Source organism: Prionailurus viverrinus, chromosome D2, assembly GCF_022837055.1.
Source record: "Prionailurus viverrinus isolate Anna chromosome D2, UM_Priviv_1.0, whole genome shotgun sequence".
Classification (NCBI taxonomy): domain Eukaryota; kingdom Metazoa; phylum Chordata; class Mammalia; order Carnivora; family Felidae; genus Prionailurus; species Prionailurus viverrinus.
The window spans coordinates 78,155,694-78,182,292 of NC_062571.1; the positions used below are offsets into that span (position 1 = coordinate 78,155,694).

At 48.7% G+C, this 26,599-nt stretch overlaps 1 protein-coding gene across 10 annotated transcripts in view; it reads right to left on the minus strand.

The window, feature by feature from the left end:
• Window positions 1-4,002: 4,002 nt before the first annotated feature.
• Window positions 4,003-26,599, minus strand: part of FGFR2 (fibroblast growth factor receptor 2) — a 108,763-nt gene continuing 86,166 nt past the window's right edge. For 9 of the 10 annotated variants that reach the window (XM_047825597.1, XM_047825596.1, XM_047825595.1 and 6 more), the window contains 8 exons: window positions 24,953-25,074; window positions 22,519-22,629; window positions 21,144-21,334; window positions 13,844-13,966; window positions 13,017-13,087; window positions 10,626-10,763; window positions 8,873-8,978; window positions 4,003-5,705 (listed from right to left, as the gene is read on the minus strand). In XM_047825597.1, the coding sequence (XP_047681553.1) occupies window positions 5,541-5,705; window positions 8,873-8,978; window positions 10,626-10,763; window positions 13,017-13,087; window positions 13,844-13,966; window positions 21,144-21,334; window positions 22,519-22,629; window positions 24,953-25,074 (1,027 nt within the window). In that variant the 3' untranslated portion in view covers window positions 4,003-5,540. Of the gene's footprint in view, window positions 5,798-8,872; window positions 8,979-10,625; window positions 10,764-13,016; window positions 13,088-13,843; window positions 13,967-21,143; window positions 21,335-22,518; window positions 22,630-24,952; window positions 25,075-26,599 lie in introns of all 10 variants that reach the window. The other variant, XM_047825592.1, reaches the window with a different exon arrangement.

Consider the following 26,599-nt stretch of genomic DNA (forward strand, 5'->3'; position numbering starts at 1 on the left):
TCATGAGTCAGTTTCTTCGGTAGTAATTGTAAATACATATGCATATTTATACTTTTCTGACCTTGTATCTACATCTGTGTGTATGTTTACAACTGTATCTGTAGAAAGATGATAAATATAAGCATAAACTGCTGCTAATATTCGAAGGCCACACAGCAGGCACTGTGTTCAGTGCTTCCCAGGTAAAGTCTTATTTAATTCAACAATCATTTGAGAGAGATCACTTATCATCCCTTTCCGGAAGAAGAATACGTTTCCTCCTCTATTCTTAATTTATAAATCCATCGAGGTTCTCTGTCCCTTTCCAAATACATCGTGCTACAGACTGCTACAGGCAGGATTCGGTTAAATGACCCCAACTAAGGAATTAAAAAGAGAGAAAGAAACTAAAAAGACACAGCCCGGAAGGAGGCAGTGTTCTGAGCCACAGGAGGAAAGATCACTCACCTGCATGTGTATTTTAAACCCAATTCTGCCACTCAACTGCTACATACTCTAGGATTCAGATTTGCAAATTAGAAGAAACCCACTGCCTTTTATTTCAAAGGTCCTGAGCTAATGGGAGATAGTGGCAAGGTGGTCAATGCGGATCGTTGTCCTAGCCACTGTCTTCTTTCCACAGCACCTCGTGTGACCTCTGAGCCAGGACTGAGAGGCAATTTGGAGCAGCCCATCAAAACCCCCTGAACCCTGAGGCAAAAAGGACACAAGAAGGGCCCCATTCCAGAACGTCACTTAAGACGTGGAAGGGCTCCTGCAGTCCGTGCCCGGCCAAGTCATTTCAAGGCTTCCTGGGGATGAAATGTGAGAGAAGATAAACTTTGCTTTCATCTTTAAAAACATCAAAAAATAAATAACATCAAAACGCTGGCTGGAGAAGGAGGGCTCCAATGCGCATACATAAGTAATGGTGCATGAATCAGTCCCAATGGATCGCTCAAGTCCCCCAGACTTCGTTTGGCGTAAAACTGGGGACGTGAGACGCACTCAAGGATTCCGGCCAGGAAGCAGGTCTCTCCTTCTGCAGCCCGTGGCCGAGCTTCCTTCCTTTCTCGGCCAAGAGGAAAAAGAGAAGGATGGATTTCTCAGCACCCTCTGCTCCATGAGCCTCCACTGAAGCCCTCTCACCGATCTTGGCCATTTTAGAAGTGCGAAAGCCAGGCCAATTATTTTGTTCTAGAGAACCCAGTAAGGTATTCTGTATCTTTCACTCATGATCTGAGGGGGATCTCCTCAGCTATTACATTCTTAGGAAGACACTCGGCACCCACTAGGATGGCTATCATAAAAAATACGGACAATAGCAAATGTTGGCAAGGATATGCAGAAACGAGAACCCTCATACATTGCTGGCGAGCATGTAAAATAGTGCAACCACTGTGGAAACACTCTGGAAGTTCCTCGAAAGGTTAAACACAGAGTTACCGTGTGACCCAGGGACCCCACTGCTAGGTATACACCCAAGAGAAATGCAAACTTATGTCCACACAAACACTTGTACGCTAATGTTCATAGCGGCACTTTTCCTGATAGGCAAACAGCGGAAACCAAATGTCCATCAACCAACGGACGGATAAACGAAATGTGTATATATCCACACAGTGGAAAAGGATTTGGTAATAAAAAGGAATTACCGATAGATGCTACAAAATGGGTGAATCTTGAAAATACCATGCTAAGTGAAGGAAGGCAAACACAAACTACGATCCCATTTCTGTGAAATGGTTAGGATAGGCAAATCCATAGACAGGAAGCAGATCGAGGGTTGCAGGGCTCAGGGGAAAAGGGAAATGGCAAGCGACTGCTCATTGGGGCAGGGCTTCCTTTTGAAGTGATGAAAACGTTCTGGAATTAGGGGGCGATGGTTGCACAACCTTGTGAATACACTAGGAAAAAAAAATCACAAAGGTACAAAAACAAATTCTTGGACAATATTTATTGAGGTTGGCGTGCCGAAGCTGAGCTAAGTTCCTCTAGGTAGCCCTCACTGTGGGACCGCGAGGCTGGTGGTTAATTAGTCCTACGGTCGAGGAAATCAAAGTCCACATAGAATCCAAGACTTGCCCAACATCACATAGAATCCAAGACCTGCCCAACATCACCCGGCTTTAAGAAATAAATGAATTCATTCTGTCTCAGTCTACCACCGTCTCTCTCCAGTACTGTGCAGGGCTGCAGCCTTATTTAGACCATTCCCAGCCATGCCACGCTCAGGAACCTCCAGTTCCTAATCTGTAATTGCGGGGACCTCTGTATGCCACCCTTCCGGAGGCTTAACTGTACGGTTCAAGCTAGTGGACCAACTTCCTGTTTCCAGAATGGTGGCTGGGTCCTCAATGCATGGCTGTGCAAGTTTGCCAGAGGTTTGTAACTGCGTGTTTTAGGTTCCTGTGTGGAGGGAAGCTCCCTGAGGTAAAGGATTGAGAGGCTTAACAGGCCAGTCCCAAGGGAATCCACAGAACCCTCCGGAAGGCCCCATTTCTCCGCCCCACTCTATCCTCCCCACCCTGCCTGACCCCACCACCAGCTACTTTCCGAGGCAGCCTCTTGACTACACCCTTCCCAGTTGGAGATGGCGGGCCCAGGGACGACCCACCTCTCACGGAGGTGTCCGAGACTTTTGTTTCTTTGTAAATGAACTGATCTCACATCATGATGGCAATGACACTGTGGTTCAACTAATTTCCATTGCTTTCCTTGGGTCTGGTGGGGGGCGGCGGTGGGTGCGGGGGACCAGAAGCTCCAGGATTGCTATCATACCCTGCTTCCATCTGTTTATTTGGGGCAGGGCTCAAAAAAAGAAGTATTTCTCATCCTTCTCATGGACCATTCTGCCATCTTTCCCTTGATGACAAATCTCTCGAAATAATTCAAAAATCAAAATGGCCAACAGCCAGTATGAGATTCGAATCTCCACTGTCGACTAAAAAGCCATAAACTGCCCCTTTAGTCCCAAAGGCATAAAATGCACACCATCGATCTTCACAGAGAAGGACTCTTACGGATGCAGCACCCAGCTTCAAACACGCATGCCACACCAGTAAGTTAGCCCTCAGCCCGGGCCAAGGGGGTCCCCCCACTCCCGTGACAATGCCCAGTGGGCTGCAGAATAATCCTCCTGTACACACGTAATTAAAAGCTGCTTCCAATTAGTTTCTGAAGTCCCATTCTCTTGGGTGGGATTACAACTCTGCTCTGCTGCTGATCGATGGTGGGGAGCACGGGAGATTGGCAAACGCAGAACCAGGCCGGTAGGCCACCCTCCAGATAGCCGGTAAGACCCTCAGTCCACTAATGGCCTCAAACACAATGAAGGCCCCAAACATGGCACTTTTCCACCGTAAGGCTCCGAGAGCATGGCTGAAGTTTGGGAGAAGTCAGACTAGTTTTGTCTCCCTTTCCTGCTACGGAGGCTGGCAGGCAGGTATAATGAGAGCTTGAGTCATAGAATTTGCAGGTTATTAGCAGGAAGAACACCATTTCCCTCTTCAGATTCTTGGTGGCATGGAAATAGGTCAAATCATTTTAAGATTTGTTCAGGCTATCTTTTTGAAATGCTGACGCAAATTCTCCTCTCCGTACATCATGGGGAAGCCAGCCTAAGAGGTTTCAAGGTCCCTCCCCAGGGTCCCTATCTTCTGAATACGTCTTTCGGCACCTGTCACCCTTACAACACCACGTCCCTGTTTGCAAAGCTCTCACCCGTGCCATCCCCCGTTCGCTCTTCTGGGAGAAACTAGGACCCACAAAGCTACAAGGACATCTTTGGGGCCCTAAGAAGCAACAGAGCCAGAACATAAACCAACTTCCCCTGATTTTCCACGGGATCCACCGGTCTCAGGGTCCCCGGTTCTGCTGGTCTCAGCCAACCCCTCTGATAATTCATCACCGGTTTGTAGCCAACAACGAGCCTTCCCGGCTCTGGCTTTCGTGCAATCCCACCGAACAGCACCGAGTCGACACCCCTCCAAGCACAGGAAACCATTTGGTGAGACAAGAGTATTAAAAAAATAAGCTGCGTGACATTTATTTTGTCTTGTTAACATTAATATCTGTAGAAACATTTTTATTGTCAGTATAAAAATTAACAGGCTTTATTAAATACTTTCTCCAATTCCGTAACAAATAGAATCAGTGTAATCTGCATTCATGTTGCATGGTTATAGCAAAGTGAGTAGGTGTTTCCAAAGCAAAACACGATACTTGAATACAGAACCAACAACACGGCGACATCGTGTCTGACACGGGTATCAGGCTGGATCTTTCCACGAGGTCCTGCCAGAACTAGACGGAAGCAATCCCTTAAAAAGATGGAAGTATCCCCCAAACTATCAGCAGAACAACTCAATGTTCAATTTCTACGATGAGATGTTAAGACTCTAAAAGGCTGCTCTAACGCCAATGAATCTGGAAGCCATTATCAAAATTCACCGAAGAGAATACAGGCTAATCTGATTAACGTGCGACTCAGGCAGAAGTCCAGCTGCCGGAGAGAAGTACATTCTGCTATCAGCTCGACTAAGGTCCATCCTTGAGGGATGGATTAAGGCATCTTTTTAAGAGAGCGCTGGTACCATTTGTCTTGGGAAGTCCAGTTACATGATCCACGGGCCCAGTGACAGGGCTGCACAGCAAAACAAAATACTTTCTTATTAATGGGGCTCGCTTACTATCGGCATTTTGGTGGTTTAAGAACAATCATCTGACAGCAGAGTTTAAACAAATAAATCAAAACTTCATTTTCCCCAAATTAGTCATATTCGGTAAATATTTCTCTTGTCAGAGAATCTGACAACTAGTTAAGTCCAAGCAAGAGATTAACTAGTCCGATGCGCTGCCTGCATAGAAATGCCACTTAAATTACGAAGAAACAAAAACACAAAACTATAAATGATTAATTGTTTTGTATATTACCAATTCATTAATAAATTAATGTTATACCATTTTCCCTGAAAGCAAAAGTATCCTTCCACCTCTGCTCGGTGAAAATTAAGAAATTCTGTGTAAGAACAGCATTTATTTAGCAAATAGCTATTAAAAAAAGAGACCAATTTTTCTAGGTGCATTGGGACATCCATTTAAAATCAATACAAAAAATAATTCCTTGTAAATATATAATATATATTTATACATAATTTGAATATATTTACATACACCCAGCACCTATATACTGCAATTGTGCTCTGTAAGTGTGTGCTGACATATATTTTCTCCAATTATTACAAAATTCACAAGGAAGGCAGAACATACGTTTGCCTTGAGTCCAACTGGTCCACAGCCAGTACCCACAGTGGGTCATGGGCGCGTGGTGGCCCATGGACAAGTCGATTGCCCCAGAAACATTCTTCTTCTCCTGGTGAGGGTTACAAGTTTCCAACTGTATACACTCTTTACACGTGTGCCGATTACTTTTCTAATTATTTACTCCTCTGATCCATATATACAAGTGGAGACAGCAAGCTCCCGGGGGCGTGGCCTCCCTGCTCAGCGTGGCTAGGTTCTCGGTGCCGTCCTGTCTGGGGACAGAAGGACAAGCCCGTTCATGTTTTAACACTGCCGTTTACATGTGGATACTGAGGAAGGCATGGTTCGTAAGGCATGGGGTCCGGAGAGAAAACAGAATCGTCTCCTGAAGAACAAGAACTCCTTGTGTCAGGGTAACTAGGTGAATACTGTTCGAGAGGCTGACTGAGGTCCAAGTATTCCTGAAAGAAGGGAAGAGAGACGTTTTATTTCATCTTGGGTCAGGATAACAAGGTGAATACGGTTCGAGAGGTTGACTGAGGTCCAAGTATTCCTGAAAGAAGGGAAGAGAAGACTTTTATTTCACACGCAGGCTCTCGAGACGCGATAGCGGGGACAGGACAGGGGCGCCCCTTGAAGATTCCAGAGATCCAGCCCCCACCCGGGTCCCACCAAGACCTCCTCGAGACCCCAGCTAGGTTTCCTCCAGGCTGCCCTCGACTTTTCTCTCACAACCCATCGTGACTGAACTATGGGCAAGCAGGGAACGTCCAAACCCAGCTGATAAGAAGGAGGTGCCGACCGGTCAATTCCACTCGCACAGACCCCAGGCGAGCGGCTGGCTATGTGCCTCCTCGAGAGAGAGCACCCGGGTCAAATTCGAGCCCCGGCAAAATGACAAAAACATAATGTGCTGTGGACTCCTGGGACCCCTTTAAATAGCTGAGACCATGAATATTTATTTGACGAATTACATTTCACTACTGCAGTTTCTAGGATCATTTAAGGGGAATATGTCTCCCTTCAGCGGGTAATTTCACAGATGTAATCATCACTCTCAGAAGCCCTCTGAGTTGAAAATGTGAACAGGTTCAGAAAAGGCTCGGATAGACTCGTGCATGTTCAATCCATAATGGACTGTTAAAGAAAAGTTTGAAATTCAAAAAGGGCTCTTCTGAGCTCCCCGGGCGACCCAGGATAACATTTCCTCCGACTTATGGTAGGCTCTGAGTCCACTGCCTGGTCTTGTATGGCCCATGAGCGAAAAATGGCTTTTTAACATTTTTCAATGGTTGGGGGGAGGGGGGGCGGTGGAAATCAAAAGACAAATAGTATCTCATAGCATTAAAATGATATAAAATGACATAAAATTCACCTAAAATTTCAATGTTAGGGTCCATCAAGTTTTATCCGGAAGACAGACACTCATTTACGCATCGTCCGTAAGTGCTTTCTCACCCTGACGGCAGGACTGAATAGTGCCAGCAGAGACCGTCTGGCTCACAATGATGACAATATTTACTATCTGGCCCTTTACTGACGAGGTCTGCAGACCCCCGCTCTGCGAACTATGGGAAGATTTCTAAACGGGGAAACGGCCGGGCCTCGCTGCCCCCGCTGGGCTCACACACTGGGGCCATTCTGCTCACATCCCCCAAGCCAGTGACATTCCAGGACAGGCGGTTTTGCTGAGGGGAGACAAAAAGTGCAGACCACAGCACAACCAGCCCCCGTGTTATCAGAAAAGAGCCCACAGAATGTTGGCGACTATACATTTTAGAAGACAAAAAAAAAAAAAAAATTTTTTTTAATTAAAAAAAAAACTAAACCGCTATAATTCATCACCAGGGTTGGCAAGAAAAGAACCCCCATCCGAGAGTGGGGGATGTGTAAGTTCCAACAACATCAGCATTAACCGCACAACTGGAAACAAACACACCCACCACATCAAAAGAGAACTTTTTGCTTACAATGATAAAAATGAAATTTTGTCCTAAATGGAACCATTTTTCTCCAGCATATGGTAATGATTTTCAGAAGGAAAGAAACTTCGATTTTTATATCCGTTAGACAATATGGCATTCTGCTTTATTTTAGGATGCTAGATGTAAATTTCAGCATGAATGGGCCCGCTTTAAATATAAATATATAAATAAAGTAGCACGGAGCACGGACGCAGGACCATTAAAATGGAACATTAGTGCTGTCCCAGTTGCTACGTGCAGCCATAAATGTTCAGATCTGATAGGGAAAAAAATAGGAATATCAGTGGAGTCCAAGTCTAGGGTTAAAGGAACTTACACTAGAAACAACAATTTTGGCAGGAGAAGAAAGTTGCTTTTTTTTCCCCCCCCTTGAACTATTCCTTTCCTTTCAACTTCTGAAGGTCAGCTGTATTCATTTAAATGCAATCTCTCCTTTTATCAGCTACAGTTAGACGCACAAGATAATGTTGCTGGCTTAAGGCTTCGGATTATTTCTTTTTTGAAAAAAATCATTCCCATACTATTAAGTGTATTATTTAAAAATACGTTACATGTATTATTTTTATTTAAGCAATTTTAAGCTTTCGTTGCTGTTGGTAAGACAACTGTGGGTTTGGGGGAGGTTTTTTTCCTCGTTCGGAGGGAAGACTGCTCTCTGTACCCTCACTGAATGTCTCCAATTCGTTCATGAACAGTTTTTTCGTGGGGGGGTTTTCTGGCCTTGCTGGGTTTTATGCTCTCTCCTGCTCAGATCATACATTTTCCACAACCATACAGACCACTCTCTGTCTGCATGCTGAAGCAGGCACTGCCCGGACTGGATTCGGACAGTGAGGGGTGTTTCTTTTACTGGTACAGACTAGAAATATTTTATAGAAAAAATATTTTGACAAAAAATACAAGTTTTCACTTAAAAAAATCGCAAGCCGAAGGGGCACCTGGGTGGCTCAGTCGGTTGAGCAACTGACGTCGGCTCAGGTCATGACCTCACGGTCCGTGAGTTCCAGCCCCGCGTCGGGCTCTGTGCTGACGGCTCAGAGCCCGGAGCCTGCTTCGGGTTCTGTGTGTCTCCATCTCTCGGCCCCTCCCCTGCCCATGTTCTGGGTCTCTCTGTCTCTCAATAATAAACGTTAAAAAAATTAAAAAAAAAAAATCACAAGTCGCCCGTTATAGGAAAACTGTGTGTGCATTCACACACCCGGGGATAGAGGCCACAGGCCATTGGCGGACAGGGTCACGGCGGACAGGGACAGGGGCATGTGTTGTGTGGGAACTCAGATGGCAGTCCACTGCTTCCAAGGGAGCCCATCGGCGGAGCCCACTAACGACTAGGGTGCGGAGTCCAACTGGCCCACGCACCCTCCCATGCAAGCCCAAAGGCCGTCGCCGGACGTTTCTCTCCCCTCCCCCCTCTCCCACCCACCACCCCAGAGCCAGAGAGGCGCAGCCCCGCGGAGGGCCCGGTTGCGTGAGTCCGCTCTGAGAAAACTCAGGACTCAGGAGGCGCAGAGATTTTGACTCTGTCTGAGCCCCGTGGGAAAACGATCGACCACAGCGCAGCCTCCTGCGGGCGAGGTCGCGTTGAAAGCGCCGCACCGGCCTCCCAAGAAAGGGCCGCGGGCTCCTGGAAGGGGGGTTCTTACCTCGTTGGTGGTGAGAGTGAGAATTCGGTCCAAGTCTTCCACCAACTGTTTGAACGTCGGCCTCTGTGAGGGCACGGCGTGCCAACAATCCCTCATCATCATATACCTGGGGAAACGGATTTCCTGGTGAATGCATTCTGTACGTACTAGGCGCCCGGCTAGAAGCCAGCTTTAAGAGGCGCTATGGAGACACGTCCGAAGTGATGACAATGGATCAGAACTTTCCAGATGAGAAGGCAGTTCTCTGCACTCCCCCCCCCCCCGCCCCCACCAAATTCACCTCTTGGTTCCTCTGAAACCAAGCGCTCTGAGCTACAAAAACATCACTACCCCAAATGTCTCAGAACAGTATCTATGCCATGAAGACAGACATCTGTCGAGATGCCTTCACTGCCGGGTTCTGCGCTCCTGTGACGGTGACACCCCATGGGCGTATCACACCTTCAAGGGCACTTTGGGACGTGGCAGGAAAAGCCTTATTATGGGACCGGGTCTCCAGTCTGTCCCCGGCAACCCCCTCCCGCCCCCGCCCCCACCCCCTGCCTGGACCGGAGCAACTACACGGAGAATCTTCTCTCTCACGCTTCGGGTTTTACTGACTGTCGAGGACAAAGCTTCCTCAGATTTTGTTTGTTTGTTTGTTTGTTTTAAATGAAGTCTGAAAACCACAACTTTAAGGTAACGTCTTTATGAATTAATCTGCCATCACTGGGCTGCACGTTAACTTCCTGACTAACTCTTGGACGGGCCCAGGGTCCCAGGCCTTATCTTGATTATGGGTTTCGACAGACCCTCTATAGTAGAAAAAGCAATAGGAATGACAGGCAGCACAATAAATACCTTTATATAATATACTATAAAATGTGGCCATTCATCAGATGTCCACTGGGCAGTGAAAAGTACTCATGGGATTACGGATATAAAATCCCCATGAAACGATACACAATAGACCACAGTCTCTGGGACAATCACTCTTCTCAGTTAACCCTGGGGGGTTGGGAAGAGAGAGCCTCCCTTTCAAAGCACTGATTCTACTGCACAGGACACATGTCACAAGCACAACATAATTCCACTTGAAGTGTGGGCCAGGTTTTTCTAGAAACCAGCTCATGGTTTTCCAGTCAGACCTGGGGCTCCAAGGGTGGCACCTGGACACATTTTTAATTCTCTGTGTTAAACCGTGGGTATGACACAGGTCACCAGACACGAGTCTGCTCCAAGGAATGGGGGCCCATGTCAATCGTAAGGGCAATCTCCAGCGGTCACAAAGCTGTGGAAACAGCCATTCCCCCTGGCTGTGCTGGAGGCTGGGGCACGCAGTGAAGAAAAGCTATCTGGGCCTTTAATCCCCCACTCCGTGTGGGCAGCCCCACGGCTTTCCAGCCTGTATATGAGAAAAGGCCAGGCGTATCTCTCCCTGTCTCTCTGAGGAGAGACAACGACAGGACATAGCACAGTGGTCCAGGAAGATCACTCTACAAAGGTAGGAGCCCTCGGCCCGCAAGCCTGATGCCCTCTGTGATTTAAAGCTCACTCCATACACGTCAACGTGCTTTCTTTGGGACAGTCATGGCTGTCAGTGTGGCTATCTACTGCAGTTCTGGGTTGAGCCCAGAAAGTTCCAGCAGCAACTCTTCTTAAAGCATGTACAGAAAACCAGGGGCCTTAGAAAACCCGAAGTAAGTCAGGAGAAGGGTTCCTGGCATGGAGGGGGATGGGTCGACACAGCGTCAAGAGAGACAATGGCCCTTACAGTTCATTGGTGCAGTTTGCCGGCTTGTCCATCCTGTGTCCTTCCTTCAGCAGCTTAAAAAGTTCCTCCACCGGAATCCCTGGGTAGGGTGAACCTCCCAAAGTGAAGATCTCCCACATTAACACCCCGAAGGACCAACTGCAAAGGAGAGAGAAAACACGGTTATTACTAACCCACCTGAATCGCAAAAACCCTCAACGTGCCCGGTTAAGAAAATAAACACCCACTCACTTCTCATGTTCAAAGACAAATGACCCGAGCCCTCCTGAAGTTCATCCTACATGTTCCTTCCTGCCCCGAAGGAGCATCCCCAAGTGATGATGATGTGAGGGATGTTCTCAAGGAATTTTCCATCAACAGACAACACGCGAGTGATGGTAAACCATCACTTTTTTTTTTTTTTTTTTTGGCGGAGCTTTGGGGTGGTTGGGTTTTGATTCCGTCCCTCTCAAGTGAAGTTGTTCATGTTAAATGCGATGTTCGCATGTGAGGATCTCGACTCGGAAGCGGCAAAGCTCTTCATGCTGCCGTCCGGCTCTTCCGTCAGCCCATGTGCCTGACCCCCCAGCAGGAGCAGTTGACAGAATAAGGCCAGCAAGCCAATGCTGGAGGTAACAGCTGCCCAGCGCAGCCAGTGGGGCATCTGAGGGCACAAACGGTTCCTGATTTACTAAGGTCATGAAAGGAAGTGAGCATCAGGCTGGGGTTAGGATGCAGGAATCCTGGGGCATCTGGGTGGCTCAGGGGGTGAAGCGCCTGGTTCTTGATTTCGGCTCAGGTCATGATCTCGCAGTTCATGAGATCTAGCCCTCCATCAGGCTCCAGGCTGCCGGCTCAGAGACTGCTTGGGATTTTCGCTCTCTCTCTCTCTCTCTCTCTTTCTGCTCCTCCCCCTCTCTCTTGCTCGCTCTCAAAATACATAAACATTTAAAGAAAATAAAGGGCGGGGGGCGCCTGGGTGGCTCAGTCGGTTAAGCCTCTGACTTCAGCTCAGGTCACGATCTCACCGTTCCTGAGTTCGAGCCCCACATGGGGCTCTGTGCTGACAGCTCAGAGCCTGGAGCCTGCTTCGGATTCTGTGTCTCCCTCTCTCTCTGTCCCTCCCCTGCTTGTGCTCTGTCTCTCTCTCTCTCTCTCTCTCTCTCTCTCTCTCTCTCTCTCTCGCTTGCTCTCAAAACTAAAGAAACATTAAAAAAAAAAAACTTGAAAAAAAAAAAAAAAAAGGTTGGAGGAATCCTAGGCCCGAGACGAGTTTCCCACAAGAGAATCTGAAAACAACTCACAAGGTACCATGTGCACCTGACCTTGCGGAGACCCACGGCTGGACTTTCTGGGCCCCCTTCAGGATGTTGACAATTCCTGGCATAATCGAGCTGAGATTCCTGCATTTACCTATGTCACTGTGGCTCTGGAAACACACCCCTACTGACTCTATCCGGAGGAGTTTCAGGTTTGGGGTGAGAAATGAAAACTCTCCCCGGTTCTGTGCACAGCAAGAGTGGCACCCCCATGCAGGCAGCTGGCTCCCTGCAAACACGGGCCCCCGGCACCTTCTTTCTGGGACTGTGCTGGCAGGGAATCAACACCCACCCCGGGGGTCTTTCTGCTCCCACAAATAAAAACAACTCCACTGATTCCAGCTTTTTACTTTGGACGAATTCTAGACTCACGGGACCTTGGGGAAAACAGTACCGAGAGATGCTCTGTAACCTTCCACCCAGCGTCCCACCACGGGAACATCGTTCGACCTCATTTCCAAACCTCAAAGTCGACAACATCAGTTGGGAGCCTGACCCTGACAGTACTTTTAGGTGTTACCATCACGGACATAGTATAGAATGTTCACTCTGTTTCTCTAACGTTCTCAAGGGTGCCAAGACAAGGTCTGATGTTTTTTTTCAAAGGGTACACAGAGCCATCAGGCCCCGTGGAAATCACCAGAGCACCAGAGCAGACCGTGCCCCACTCAGCGTTTCTCTGTCGGGGCAAAGCTAGGATGGGGGGGGGGGGGAAGTATGGTAGATGACCATCGAGTAGGAGAAGTTTCAAAATTCCTTCTTTCAGGGAGCAAAGAACATGCCACCAGTTTGGCAAATTCGATAGCGGCTTTGAGGCCGCACATCCGTGAATAAGTTGGGGGGCGGGGGGCACTTCCGCTCCGGCCAGAGGTGGCTTTGCGGTGCGCCCCCCGCGTGCGCTTTGAAGCTGGGCAGATTAGTAACACGGCATTGGTCACCAGCCTACCATAAAATCTGTCCTTTCTAAGGCCGGCTCCTGCACCTTCCAGAAACGTGTGAGATACGGCAGGCACCAAAGACTCAAGAGAGGTGAACACGGTGTTTTTTGCAACGCAACCCGATGGCGAGAAGCCAGAGAAGAGGAGTTACTTACACGTCACTCTGGTGGGTGTACACTCGATCAAAAAGGGCTTCTGGAGCCATCCACTTGACTGGAAGTCGCCCCTGCAAGTGTGGGAAAAAAAATGTAAGAGCCACTCTCTTAAACCCAATTTACTTTAGCAAGCTCAGCAGGCTGTGCCTCACTGAAGAGCGGATGCTAATGATTTTCACTGGTCAGTCAGGAGAGCAGAAGGAATCCGCTCCCGCAGGGCCTGGATAGAACGTGCAAGGTGCAGATTTGGGCGCATGAATAAAATGCCATTTCTCTGGATTCTCATGACCATCTCTCTCCCTAGCACACAGACACATCCTGACCACCTTCTAGGCAAAAATTAACCTAGAAACTCCCAAGCTCTAGTCTTTGCTAGGGAAGTTCTTGACCCAAGAGGCTGCTGGTTATTCACCTTTACTAAAGGTATCTTAAATATAGCTTATATTTACTTCTTGAGAAATTGGTCAAGAGTAAAGCAAAAGATGGGGTGCCTGAGTGGCTCGGTGGGTTAAGTGTCTGAGTTCAGCTCAGGTCATGATCCTGAGGTCCGTGAGCTCGAGCCCCACATCAGGCTCTGGGCTGACAGCTCAGAGTCTGGAGCCTGCTTCAGAATCCGTGTCTCCCTCTCTCTCTCTGCCATACCCCTGCTTGCTCGCTCGCTCACTCGCTCTCTCTCAAAAATAAATAAACATTAAAAAAAAAAAAGAGTAAAGCAAAAGAACAGGGATAAAGGGCAGAGGAATGAGCATCTATCATCTTTCATCTAGAACATTCCGTGCCACCCCCACGCCCCCCTTCCTTCCACCACATCATTGCCACTGACTTACGTTTGTGGTCTTTTTGTAATAGTCTATATTGTTGATATCTCTGGCCAGTCCAAAGTCTGCTATTTTCATCACATTGTTTTCTGTTACCAAAACATTTCTGGCGGCTAAATCTCGATGAATGCACTGAAACCAAGAAAGAACTCATTTCAAAATGTTTCAAGAATAAAGAGAAAACATACTTCTTAGGATGCAGAGAGGAAATACATCATAAATCAAAAATTGGTTATTTCTTTTCTAATTAAAATAACTAGGGGCACCTGGGTGGCTCAGTCGGTTAAGCGTCTGACTGGGGCTCAGGTCACGATCTCGTGGTTCGTGGGTTTGAGCCCTGCGTCAGGCTCTGTGCGGACAGCCTGTTTCAGATTCTGTGTCTCCCTGTCTCTCCCCTGCTCGAGCTCTATCTCTCAAAAATAAACAAACATTAAAAAAAAATTAAAAACAAAACTAAAAAACCAAGGCCCCAGTCATTTTGAAGAGTAAAGATACACCAAGGACGACACTGGTGTCCTTCATACGAGATCTGTAACTAGATTATTCTAAAATCTTTTATCTCAACACTTGCTCTCCCTCCCTTTACAGACAAACTCAGAAGAGCTAGTTAACCTCCAAAACCACATCATCTTTACCTCCTGGTCAGTCCACAAACATTGTTTCCATCCCCACGCCTCAAAGTTGATGGAGGAACCTTTTGTCAGACCAAAGTGAGTTCTTCTAATGTCTTAATTCTTCCCTCTGCAGCTCTGGATGCTGTTGATTTCATGTTCCTTTCAGAAACGCACCCCCACCCCCCTTGAGTGCAACCCCATCCCTCCCTTGGCTCACTCTCCTAACCTAGCTTCCTCTCTTCCCCAGGTCCCTGAAAACTGGGGAAATGTCCCATTAATTTTGTATATTTCCACATACCCCAGGGGCTTCTATTGTTAGATACATACAAAAGATTTGCAAATTCCTACCTCTTTCCTGACCTCTCTCTCCTGGGACTCTCCTTGTTATCTTCCACAGGCTAGGCAACATCTCCGCACTAACATCTCTCTGGTACCTCCAATTCAAGGTCTCGGCTCTCTCTCAGAGATACACCCCAGAATTCTTTGCACCCTCCTCCCAAGTTCTATTGACATCGACCCCCAAATGCCTCTGCCCTTTGTCCATCCTGCTCTATCCCCACTACTAACCACTGAGCCCAGGACGTCCCCACTGCTCACTCCATCCCCGTAGATGCCACACTGCCCCTAACGGGTCTCCAAGCTTCCAAACTCAGCCTTACACACCTGCTAAGCTTCCCACAAGTTGCGTTTCTCAAAGTACTAACCACGTCCTTTCCCGGCGTAGATCATGACTAACGCCTGTCTGTCCATGTCCCAGAAGACACCAGCCCACACAAAGGGTCCAACCTATGCCTGTCAGGGGCGGCAGGGCGGCAGGGCGGAATGTTGAAATGCTCGCTACACGGGGCGGCTAATTTCCAGTTCCGAAACAAACTCGCTCTTCGGTCTTGGGTCTAGAGATCATTAATTCCCATTTTTCCTTTCTACAAATGATATACTTTTGCAAGCTGTTCTAAACATTTCAGTTACACTTCAGCATAGTAAGATTTCATCATGATACATAATTAGAATCCCAAACCATCACCCCCTATTTTTTGGAAAAGGCAAGGTATAAAGAGGTGAACAAATATCCCTTTCAAACGCTTTTACACGGGCTCCTGGCAAAGTTAATGACCAGAAGAAGGAGAGTCCTATCAGGCCACTTGACAAAGGCGAAATGGGGCTCTTTGCAGACAGGCACTCCGCGAAATGGCCAGTATAGAGAAGCCAGCCACGCTCTCTCTGAAGAATAAATCGGGAATTCTCTTTTCCTGCCCACCGCCCAACAATTCCTGGTTTTTAGATGCTTCTGTGGCCCCCTAGATGCGCAAACACCAGAAAAGGGAAAGCAGGAAAGCCCCACAAGTTAGTATGCCTGTGCCTGGCCAGAATGGAAGCAGGAAACGTGAGAGCTCGCAGAAGCCGTCTGGGGACCAGGCCGGGGTGGGAGCCATGTTCCTAGTTTGGAGGCCTCTTCAGATTGAACTTCCAAGCCCTTGGCCAAACTCTCCCAGCGGCGTGCTCCCCGCTGACACGAGCTCTGTGCATTTGGCAAGCCGTGCGGCCAGAAGAATCTGGATTCCCACACGCTGGGCTCCCACCACACAATAGGGCTCAACTCAGAGACGCCACGACAGTGGCCTCCATCATCATCTGAGTGAGAGCCACAATCTAGCACCTATCTCCCACATCCCACTATGCTACCAAACACTCCCGGCCACCCTCTGGGCTGTAACGCCCACCCTCTGGGCTGAACAGTAAGAGACTTGGAACCCACACGCCAGGAAAAGAAAATAATTAACATCAAGCCAAATTCCCATCATCTGCAGAAATCGGGAGTTGTTTTCCAGTGCAGTGCTGATCATTTACATAACTAGGGCCCTCAGACCATTTGGTATTCCATTTCTTAAGTAAGCAGAGATCAACGGGCCACTAAGGGAAGAAAGACTAACATCCTTATGACCCAGACTGTGCAATGGGTGCCTCTGCACGGCTGACCTAATTAAATGCCCATGGCAACCCAGGAGATGGGTATGATTACACCCATTTTACAGATGGGAAAGCTGGTGCTTGCTTTAAAAAAAACAAAACCGGGGCGTCTGGGTGGCTCAGTTGGTTCAGCGTCTGACTTTGGCTCACGTCACGATCTCGTGGTTCGTGGGTTCGAGCCCCACATCGGGCTCTGTGCTGACAGCTCAGAGCCTGAAGCCTGCTCCGGATTCTGTGTCTCCCCCTCTCTCTGCCCCTCCCCTGCTCATGCTCTGTCTCTCTCTGTCTCTCAAAAATAAATAAATGTTAAAAAAGAAAAAAAAATTTTTTTAAATTAAAAAACCAAAAGCAAACAAACACCCACTCAGGCTTAACACATGGGGGTAAGTTTAACTGGTTGGGGGATTTGGTAAGAAGAAAAGTTAGTGGCCTCTGAACTAGAAACAGCACAACTTTCATAATTTGTACAAGGCTCAAATACCCCAATTACCTAGTTGTATTCCGTGTACATCACGGTGCTTCTTTACCTGCCAACTGCCTAGTTCCCCACCAACACACACACACACACACACACACACACACACACACACACACACACTTACATCGGAAAGCCGCTCAAGGACAGGCCCTACAAGTTCATCTCTGTATCCCCAGCACTGAGCACAGGGCCTGACCCAGTAAATGTTTACTGAGGCGAATTCATAATTGCATTCCATCAGTAATGAGCCAGAGAGCTCACTCAACAGTTCCTGAAGCTGGCCTCCAGTAAGCTCACTGCTAGCGGCCATGAGGCATGCGTATGGGCAGGCCAGGATCTGGCCCTTTCCCTGCTTCTTCCCCTCCACTGTCAGGAAAAAGCCCTCCATTTCTGGAAGCAGTCTCTGCTCAAGGGGACCATTCTTTTTTTTTTTTTTTAACGTTTATTTATTTTTGAGACAGAGAGAGACAGCATGAACAGAGGAGGGTCAGAGAGAGAGGGAGACACAGAATCCGAAGCAGGCTCCAGGCTCTGAGCTGTCAGCACAGAGCCCGACACGGGGCTCGAACTCATGCACCACGAGATCGTGACCTGAGCTGAAGTCGGACGATTAACCGACTGAGCCACCCAGGTGCCCCTCAAGGGGACCATTCTTAAGATCTTCATCGACCACCAGCTTCATATCGGTTCTAGGGCTTTAACTGCAGAGGATCCTCAGCTAAGGGAACCCCGCAAGGCCCTATCAGGACACAGCTCTGTCCCTTCTAGCCCACCCTGTGCGAGTGGTCCTCCCCTCCATCCAGAGTGAAGCAGGGATTCCCTGAGAGAGCAGGGGAGTCTGGGGAGCGGGGTGGGTGAGGAATGAACCACAGGGCCGGGTCTGGGACCAGCCACTTTTCTCTGTGGACCTAGGCGTTCCCATGTTGGAAATATAGAAAATGACTTAGACATACCTACCTGCCCAAAGGCTTCCTGGTACCTCCTAACAGTCCTCGCTTATCCTAAAATCACACCTATCCCAGAGCTGTTCTGAGGTTATGGATGATACTGTATGTAAAAGGCTTGTCCTGTGCCTGGCAGATGTTAAATTCTCAAAAACAGGTAGTAATTAATCACGGCGAGAATCGCTATTATCACAACCCCATTGACAAGGGCATTTTCGCTCTTCATCCTAAAATGTATTCGCTTGCCCCCTTTCACAAAGTTCACCTGACCCTTGGTTCCTTCTCTACTACACTGAACAGAGGAGGAAGGATGTCCGAGTTCTCAGCTGGGAGCAGGGGCGGATCTCCGCGGGCTCCATGAGCCTGGCGCAAGGCGCATCCTCCTCTCCTGTTCCGAGCAGAAGAACACCCCACCTTTCTGAAACCCCTCCTGTGACCTCTGTACACCACACCCTGCCTTTCCTCCCGACCTCTGAGTCCCCTCAGCCTCTACTGCCATCGGGTGCTTTGAGCCAAGCTCCAGATTTGAGAGTTTTTTCTACTGCCCCTCTGCTCCGCCTCTCCCCGCCTAGATGCCCACCCGTGCCTTGAAACTACACTTCCTTTGCTGGCTGCCGAGGTCCCAGCCCAGTCCCCAGAACTAAGCTCTGGCCTGCAACTTCCTGCTCGACAGCGGCCCTTGAAGGGCGCCCGCGCATGTTCAAGGTGCATCCTGGGTGGCCCACCAGAATCTATTCCCACTCCCTAGTCCTCCTCGTCCCGATCAGCCGCACCGCCATCCAGTCTCTCCGACCGGAAATCTACTCAGTACCCCGACAGCAAAACAGATCCCACATCAGTGGTCTCCTCCAGTGCCTCCGGGAGCCAAGAAACCCTAACACAAACCACCATCACCTTCCGCAGGACCCCGAGCTTCTAACCCAGCGGTCACGAGCAGCGGGAGAAGGAGCGAGCTTCGCAGCACAAACCCGACCCCGTCAGGCCCCTCCGTGGCTCGTCATGTGCCGGGAGCGCCCGGCCCGGGTCTGGGAGGCCCTGAATCAGCAGGGCCCGCCCGTCTCCAGCCGCATCTCACACCCTGCTCTCGACGTCCCTCCCCAGAAGCCGCACAGCTCTCCCTCCGCGTGAGCGCCCACCGGCCACCTGCGCCCACACCCGGCCCCGGGCCCCCCACTGACCTCACACTGCCTGTTTCCTGCACAGCACGCTTCTCAGCCTTTTACATACTTACTTTTAGTCCCACATTTCTTGTTAATCTCTCCTGCTGCCGCCCGAGGTTCCTGCTCCAAGAGGTCCAGGCCTGGATCCACTCCACCACCCCCTATGGGAATGCTTCCCCCTCTCCCACACAGGGAGGGTCCAGAGTGACCAAGACCTGAGGGTCACAACTGGCAGCCTGTGGGCAGGTCATACTCCCCAGGGTTTTAGTTAGGACTGTCTGGAAGCTACAGCAAAGGTGAACTAGAACAACGGATACTGACGTTTGCCAGGTTCACCTGTCACGCTGGTCTTCCTCTCCACACGCAATCCCCCCTGTGCGAACACACTATTTATGCCTGAACCATTCAAAAGTGAGTTGCAGGGGCACCTGGGTGGCTCAGTTGGTTAAGCGGCTGACTTTGGGTCAGGTCACGATCTCGCGGTTTGTGGGCTCGAGCCCCGTGTCGGGCTCTGGGCCGGCAGCTCGGAGCCTGGAGCCCGCTTCGGATTCTGGGTCTCCCTCTCTCTCTGCCCCTCCCCTGCGTGCGCCGTCTCTCTCTCAAAAATAAACAAACATTAAAAAACAAAAAATGAAAAGTGAGTTACAGACCCCACTGATACTTCACACCTTAATACCTGAGCAAAGATCTACCTTTAACACGAGGCCACTATCACCACCTCCAGATTTAACACGGATCCATCTGGCCGTACCACCTAATACGGCCCACATTCAAATTTCAGTTCATAAATGTTCTTGATAAAAGCTGCCCCTCCCCCCTCCCATCCCGAACAAGACCCAGTCCAGGGTCACGCGAGTACATGGAGCTGTCCTGTCTCTTAAGTTGCCTTTAATCTGGAACCATCTCCCCAGTACTTTTGGTCTTTCGTGATGCTGACGTTGTGAAGCGATGTCTTGTGAAACGTCCCACATTCCGGAGCTGACCGTTTCCTCACGTCAAAGGCTTTCCAGGTGACAAACTCCCCCTGGGTTCGTGCACCTGCACACAGAGGCAGGCACCAAACTGTCTCCTAAAATCTACACGGTGAGTGCTTTTTTAGGGGGGAAGAAAAAGATCTGAAAAAGTCTTCAAGTCTGGACTCTCTTGAAACAACAACGACAACAACAACAACAGAACACGTGGTAGCTCTGGCCGGGTTCCGATGTGGCCACAGGAGCAGGGGCGGAGATGTGGCCACCCCTCCCCCGGATCCCTAACGCCATGGGGTCAGGCGCGGGCCGCCTCGCTCACTCATAGGACTTGGCACGGCCGCGACCCAGCCCAGGTCCCCACGGTGACAGTGGGCCCACGCCCACAAGAGAACCTCGCTTCTTTGGGGACCCAAAGATGGGCTTCAAGCTCCAGCACAGGTAGGCAGTGACCCCACCTCTGCCCAAGGACAAAGTCTTACAACCCTCCCTGCAAAGCGTGAGGTAAGGAAGGGTGTCTTGGGTTATCCAAAATGCCCCAGAGGACATCAGGGCACCTGTCTAACTGCTTTCAGAATAACTCAGATGTTTAAAGTTCCACTGCCAGGGGCATGCTTGGAATGCAGACGGTTCACCTCAGGGGACCTGGCCAACTTCTAACCAGAGGGTCACCCCGCAAGAGGAGACAAAATAAACCCAGATGACATCCAGGACTCGGTGTTACTAAAATATCCCTTCGCCTGATCTCTGTTCTTAGAATATTTAACGCCCTTTCAAACTTGCAACCATAACCCCAACACCCAAAGTCTCCGTCCACCAACTCGGCACAGAACGAATACAGCCAAAAACAATCACCCGCGCCCCCTCAACGCCCGCGGCTCTCTACCGAGAGCTGAATCTCAGGAGAGGAGACACCTTTTCTGCTCATCTATGCAGTCCCTTGACGTTTCTGAGGCTGCTCCGGCTTTGAAAAGAGTTCACTAAGCCCCTGTGTGAATAATGCAGTAAGTATTTTCCAGGTTGTACAAGACATGCAAGGGCCTGACTCAGCAAACGAGCACGTCCAAAGAGCCTGTTTTCTTCACAGGCTTTTTCTTTCTTTCTTTCTTTTTTTTTTTTTTTTTTTTTTTTTTTTAAACTGGAATCTACCCAACTGAGGAGAATGTGAAGGACTCACTTTCTGGGAAGCCAGGTATTCCATGCCTCTCGCCAGCTGGTAGGTGCAGGACACCAAGTCCTTGAAGGTCATCTGCTCCTCGGGGACGCGGTTAATGTCATAGGAGTACTCCATCCCGGGGGGCCTGCGGGCTCGGAGGTATTCCCGGAGGTTGCCCTTCGAGGCGTACTCAACTATGACATAGAGCGGCCCTGCGGACGGAGTAGAGAAAGCAGCTCAGGAAGGCGACTACCCTTCCCAGATCTGCCCCCCCGGGAACCTCAGCACAGTGTGAGCTCTCACAAGCCGGCGTTTTTTTTGTTGAATTTGAACACACGGAAAAGCACACACAAAAACAGGACAGCGGCACCTCTCCTCTTCCCCAAAATGCCAATCGACACTTGGTCAAGAGAGCGAGCCCCCAAAGTCTTCCAGAAATAAACAGAGGTACGGCGAGTGCCCCCCTCCTGGCGCTCCAGTGCCCTCCTGGAGAGCAATGGCTGTCAGAGATCTCTCTCTGCCCGTTCATTTTAAATCATTTTACCCACATATATGTATCGATAAGCAATGCACTGGTTTCCAGCACATAAATGCGTCGTGAAGATACGGCTTTACAACATTTTCCCCCTACGTATTATCCTTGGGGAAGGAACCCAGTCGGGCTGATAAAAAAAAAAATCTAGATCATTCTTTCAACAGCTATATATACATTTTACCATATAAATAGGCCACGCTTTATTTATTTCTCTATACTTATGGGCATTTACGTTGCTTCCAGGTTGGTAATAAACAAACGCTTCTGCGTACGCCTCCTTACACACACGTGCGACCCTTTCTCCGAGGCACAGATCGGACGTTGGCAAATGACAGCCCGCAGGCCAAATCCTGCCCACTGCCTGTTTTTGCAATTAAATCGTATTGGCACGCAGCCAGGCCCATTCACATCTGCATCATCTGTGGCTGCTTTCTCGCTACCGGGCAAACACGAGTCGTGGCCACCGAGACCCACGCTGAAGGCCACCAAACCAAAAATATCTACCATCACCCTCCACGGAAAGTCTCCCGACTCCCGGTATCAGCACCATCAGACAAAACCACAAGGAGCCTGCCCTTTCCGAACACCCTCCGGGTTATGGCCTCAGAACAGCAGGACTCTATAAGGCCCTCCCATCCAAAGCCACCCAACGCCTACCATTCCCCAGTCCCCCAGTACGGTCACAAAGTCCCCTTTGTGCTCATGGCCAGGAACATCTTCCTAAGGGGATTTTTAAAGAGAACTTTAAACATGCACTTGAGGTGCCCGAGGAGCAAGATCCAAAAGTCCAACCGTTTCTAAAATGATGCTAACATTGAAGCGTAAATTATTTGGATGAAAGCATTTTTTCCTCCTACTCACCATCCTGAGTGCAGGCTCCAAGGAGATTTATGATATTTTTGTGTTTTCCAATCATCTTCATCATCTCCATCTCTGACACAAGATCAGAAAGATCCTTCTCTGTGGCATCATCTACAAACATTCGGTAAATTAAAAACCAGTTACTTTTCTCTTAACCCGTCAGCTGCTGCTGTAAGTCATTGCCAAAAACGTAGTTGAAACAGCATGAAATTGAATTTTAGAACCAGAAAAGACTTTCCAAATCATCTCCTTCATTTTACTGGGAAGGGGGCAAAGGCCCGGACAGGGAACTGCCCCGATCTGTGTCAAATAGCTAATTTGGGGTCAATGAGGTCAAAAGTCAGGACTAGAAATGTAGACCTTCTTCTGCTAAAGGCCAATTCTTTTCCAGCAAACCTCACAAATTGCAGGGGCGGGGGGGGGGGGGGGAGGTGTTTAAATTCATCATGAAATAATTCCATCCTCTGGCAGATCTAAGGGGCCTCAGAAAAAACCTTATCAAACTTCAAGACATCTGAAAACAACTGTGAGCGCATCAGGGGTGGGGAGAAGGACCCGGATGGGGTATGTCAAATCACTACAGACTTTCTCTAGACCAAGTGCTGCTAATCCAAGCCCTTGTAGCCCTTAGAAAATTCACAGACAGGTTCAGGGGGCACCTCATAACTGTGTGTGTGTGTGTGTGTGTGTGTGTGTGTGTGTGTGTGTGCATTCTGAGTGGGCAAAGGCCCATGCCTTCTATAATGGGTTTCTCAAAGGGGGCTGTGATTCTCAACATAAAAGAATTAAAGTTTTCTAAACTTCTGCTCTATAATTTCAAGAAAAGCGGCTTAGGTCCTACAGTCACAGGCTCACAGCTTCTAGAAAGTGGCAAGCCTCTTCCACGTGAACCTCTCTGAGCTAATTCAATATGGAACAATCTGCATTTACTAAAACAATGAGATAAGGAAATACGTAGCAGCCTCACTGCAAAAAGCTTTTCAGCTTCACAAAAGGAGGAGCAATGCAATTAACTGACTGGAGGGTAAGACAGACACACGGAGCACAGACAGGGCTGGGATGTTGCTGTGAGCCACCCACTGGCCGTAGAAAAATGATGCCTGACAGGGCTCTGGGGCTAACGTCTTCCTCCATCCTGAAAAGGAGGACCAACCTGGGTACGTCCAAAGAAATAACCCCCCAGACCTCCACTTCTGAACTCCAGACGCCAAACAGAAGTTCTGCCAAAGGAGGTGGGAAGCCTGGGCCCTCCCCACACGTGCCCTGGCACGTGGCCAGGGGGTGCCAAGGTTGGCTGTTGTGGGGCATGCAGCCCACCACACCTGCCACGCAAGAGGGCCAGGGCGCACGAGGCAGGCCCCGGCCACACAAGACGAAAGCCAGAGGGCCACCTCTCTTGGTGGAGCTGGGACACGTGGGGTGGGGGAGCACAGTCCTCCCAGGTATCAAACCCCAACGTGAGGACCTCAAAACGCCCCAGTTTTCTTGGGAGCCATGCAGATCAACAACTTAAAAAAAAATTCATCTTTCTTATTCCTTCCACCTGCTACCTCCCCACACAGGGAGGGACAGGATCATCCCACGACAGCCCATGAAAGAAAGAAAGAGCGTAATTCAGGAAGCATCCACAAATGGGTCAGGCACCCATATTCAAGAACAGGTGTCTCTGCCCAGACACGTGGGAAAAACCGTCCTTTCTAAGATCCCTACAACAGGATTTATAATGTAACCGTTCCCTATAACTCGTCTCATAAAAGAATACTGTGGAGGAAGAAGTTAATGTTTGAAACGCCCTAAGCTCCTTGGACATAGGCATGGAGCAGGGCTAGAAGGTCAGTGCACAACGACATGTGACGTTCACGTCCCGGGGTAACTGCTCACATGGCCCAGAAGGTTCTACCCAGCCACCGATCCTGCTGGTGTCCGTTTAGCTTTCTAAGGGATTCTCCCAGACCGGTGTCAATTCTGTTTTGTTTCTCTTACAAAACAGAAGGTGTGACCTCCTCTCCCTGCACCCCCTCACTCCCTCCAAAAGGGTCAACCTTCCTTTATTTGTAAGGGAAGGTTTGGGACCCAAATCCAAGAGGCCGATGCTCCTCTAAATTAATCAATCATATGTGAGTTGCTACTTTCTAAGCATCTACAAAAATAGAGGGAATAGGAAATCACGGTCATCACCTAGGAGCTGACGAAGAACAATCTGGGAGGCTACCACTTTCTAACAAAACTGGCTTTTCTTTCTTGTAAGTGCACACAGCTCAAGATAAATCGTCTGTCCGGGATGCTGATTTATATGGAAAACTTCTCAACCCCTAGGTCAACTATGCGCTCTCTGACCCCTGCCATGATAGAGTTCACATGCCACAAAAGGAACATTCTTGATAAGACTTTCCACCCCTTTCCCACCCCCACCCATCCCCCTCACCCCACTCACCTTTCAACATCTTCACTGCCACGGTGACTGCTTCCTTGGGCTTCTCTTTGTCAATCCCCACTGCTTCAGCCATGACCACTTGCCCAAAGCAACCTTCCCCCAGAGGTTTGCCCAGCGTCAGCCTAAATGTGTAAATAGGGGATTAGCACACGGCATCTGGTGAAGGGGTGTAGCGAGGGAAATTCCAGAACTAAATATAAAAATCTTTCAGCGGCTTGCAAAAGCATGGAGCATTTATCATATGGAACTAATGAGACCTGGGGTACACACGCGCTTGAGTATTTTCTTAGTGACGTTTTAGAGAATGTCAATTACGGGTGGAACAGCTATTAAATTTCACATTTGTGTTCACGATTTATTTTCTTTGTGGAAGGTATCCTCGCTAGTGAGGTGGTCAGCTTTCCTAAGTGCTAACAATGCAGAGCTTTTGATCTTGAGCCAATTGAATATTTGTAATTTAGAATGTCTCAAAGAAAAAATGTTAAAGCTGTTCTTATTTTTTTTTTTTTTTTTTTGTCTCTGTGAAGTGAGGTCTTTAAAATCACTATTATTCAAATACCAATGGATTTTACGGTCACATTCCTGGCCAAGTTACATGATATGAATCTTAAACGCATTTCAAGGAATCTCTAATTTTTCCCTAAAGGAAAAAGAAAATTCTAGAAATTGAGGGGACTCTCTTTTGACCTCACAGTTTAGAAAATCCTTAACTACCCAAAATTAATAATGAAGAAAATCCAGAGTGAACACAAGAACTGGATTTCTAAGCTCAGAAGCTCGGTGCACACCATACTAATAGCCATAGATTTGTCTCTGGGCATTCTCGAAGCCAAGAGAACAGAGAAATCTTTGGGATACTTATGAATGTGGTTTTTTCACTTAAGCACAACACAGTGAAGTATTAAGCTGCCCTTAGTAAATAAACACTATTTATGATAAGCACACAATGGTTTGCAAAAGCTAAGCAAAGACTGAGGGCGGCGTATGCTATGCTGAGGTCATTCTGTTTCTATCCTGAACTAAAATTAAATTTAATATCTTGGCAGAAAATAAACATTTGCGTTGGAAAAATGGCTAATTTATGTCCTATTGCCCTGCTACGACAAGCGTAACAATCCTTTCTTTGTATAACTTCTGCCTCCAATCTAATAAACTGCTTCTAAATAGCCTTCATTCACTGGAAGTCTGCTCCACCTACGTTTGTGCTAAACTCCGCTTTGAAATGCCTAGCGCTCAGATTTTCCGCACCGAGGGTCCTCCCCCAAGGTGGGAGCTAACGGTCAGGCACACACAGACTTCCACTGTTGGCTGCAGCGTCACAGGCGACAAAAACCGCGCACTGAACCTGAGAGCTGGGATTTCTTACGATACGATCGCAGCCCCCTCGTTCAGTCCTATTCGTGCAGGAACGTGCACACCCTCCGACTGGTACACTCAAACGAGGGAGCGAAGTGGCTTGGCGAGAAACAACCCGGTCCTCGTCCCACCTTCTCCAGGGAAGGAAACCACACCTTGTGTTTTCTCTGATGCCTCCCCGGTTATTGTTCAAGAAACAAGTCCCGAATGAAGAATGGTCTTTTCGCTACAGGACCCAAACACACTGGAAATTACCTCCATTAGCTCTCTTGACAGAGTGACACCTGTATA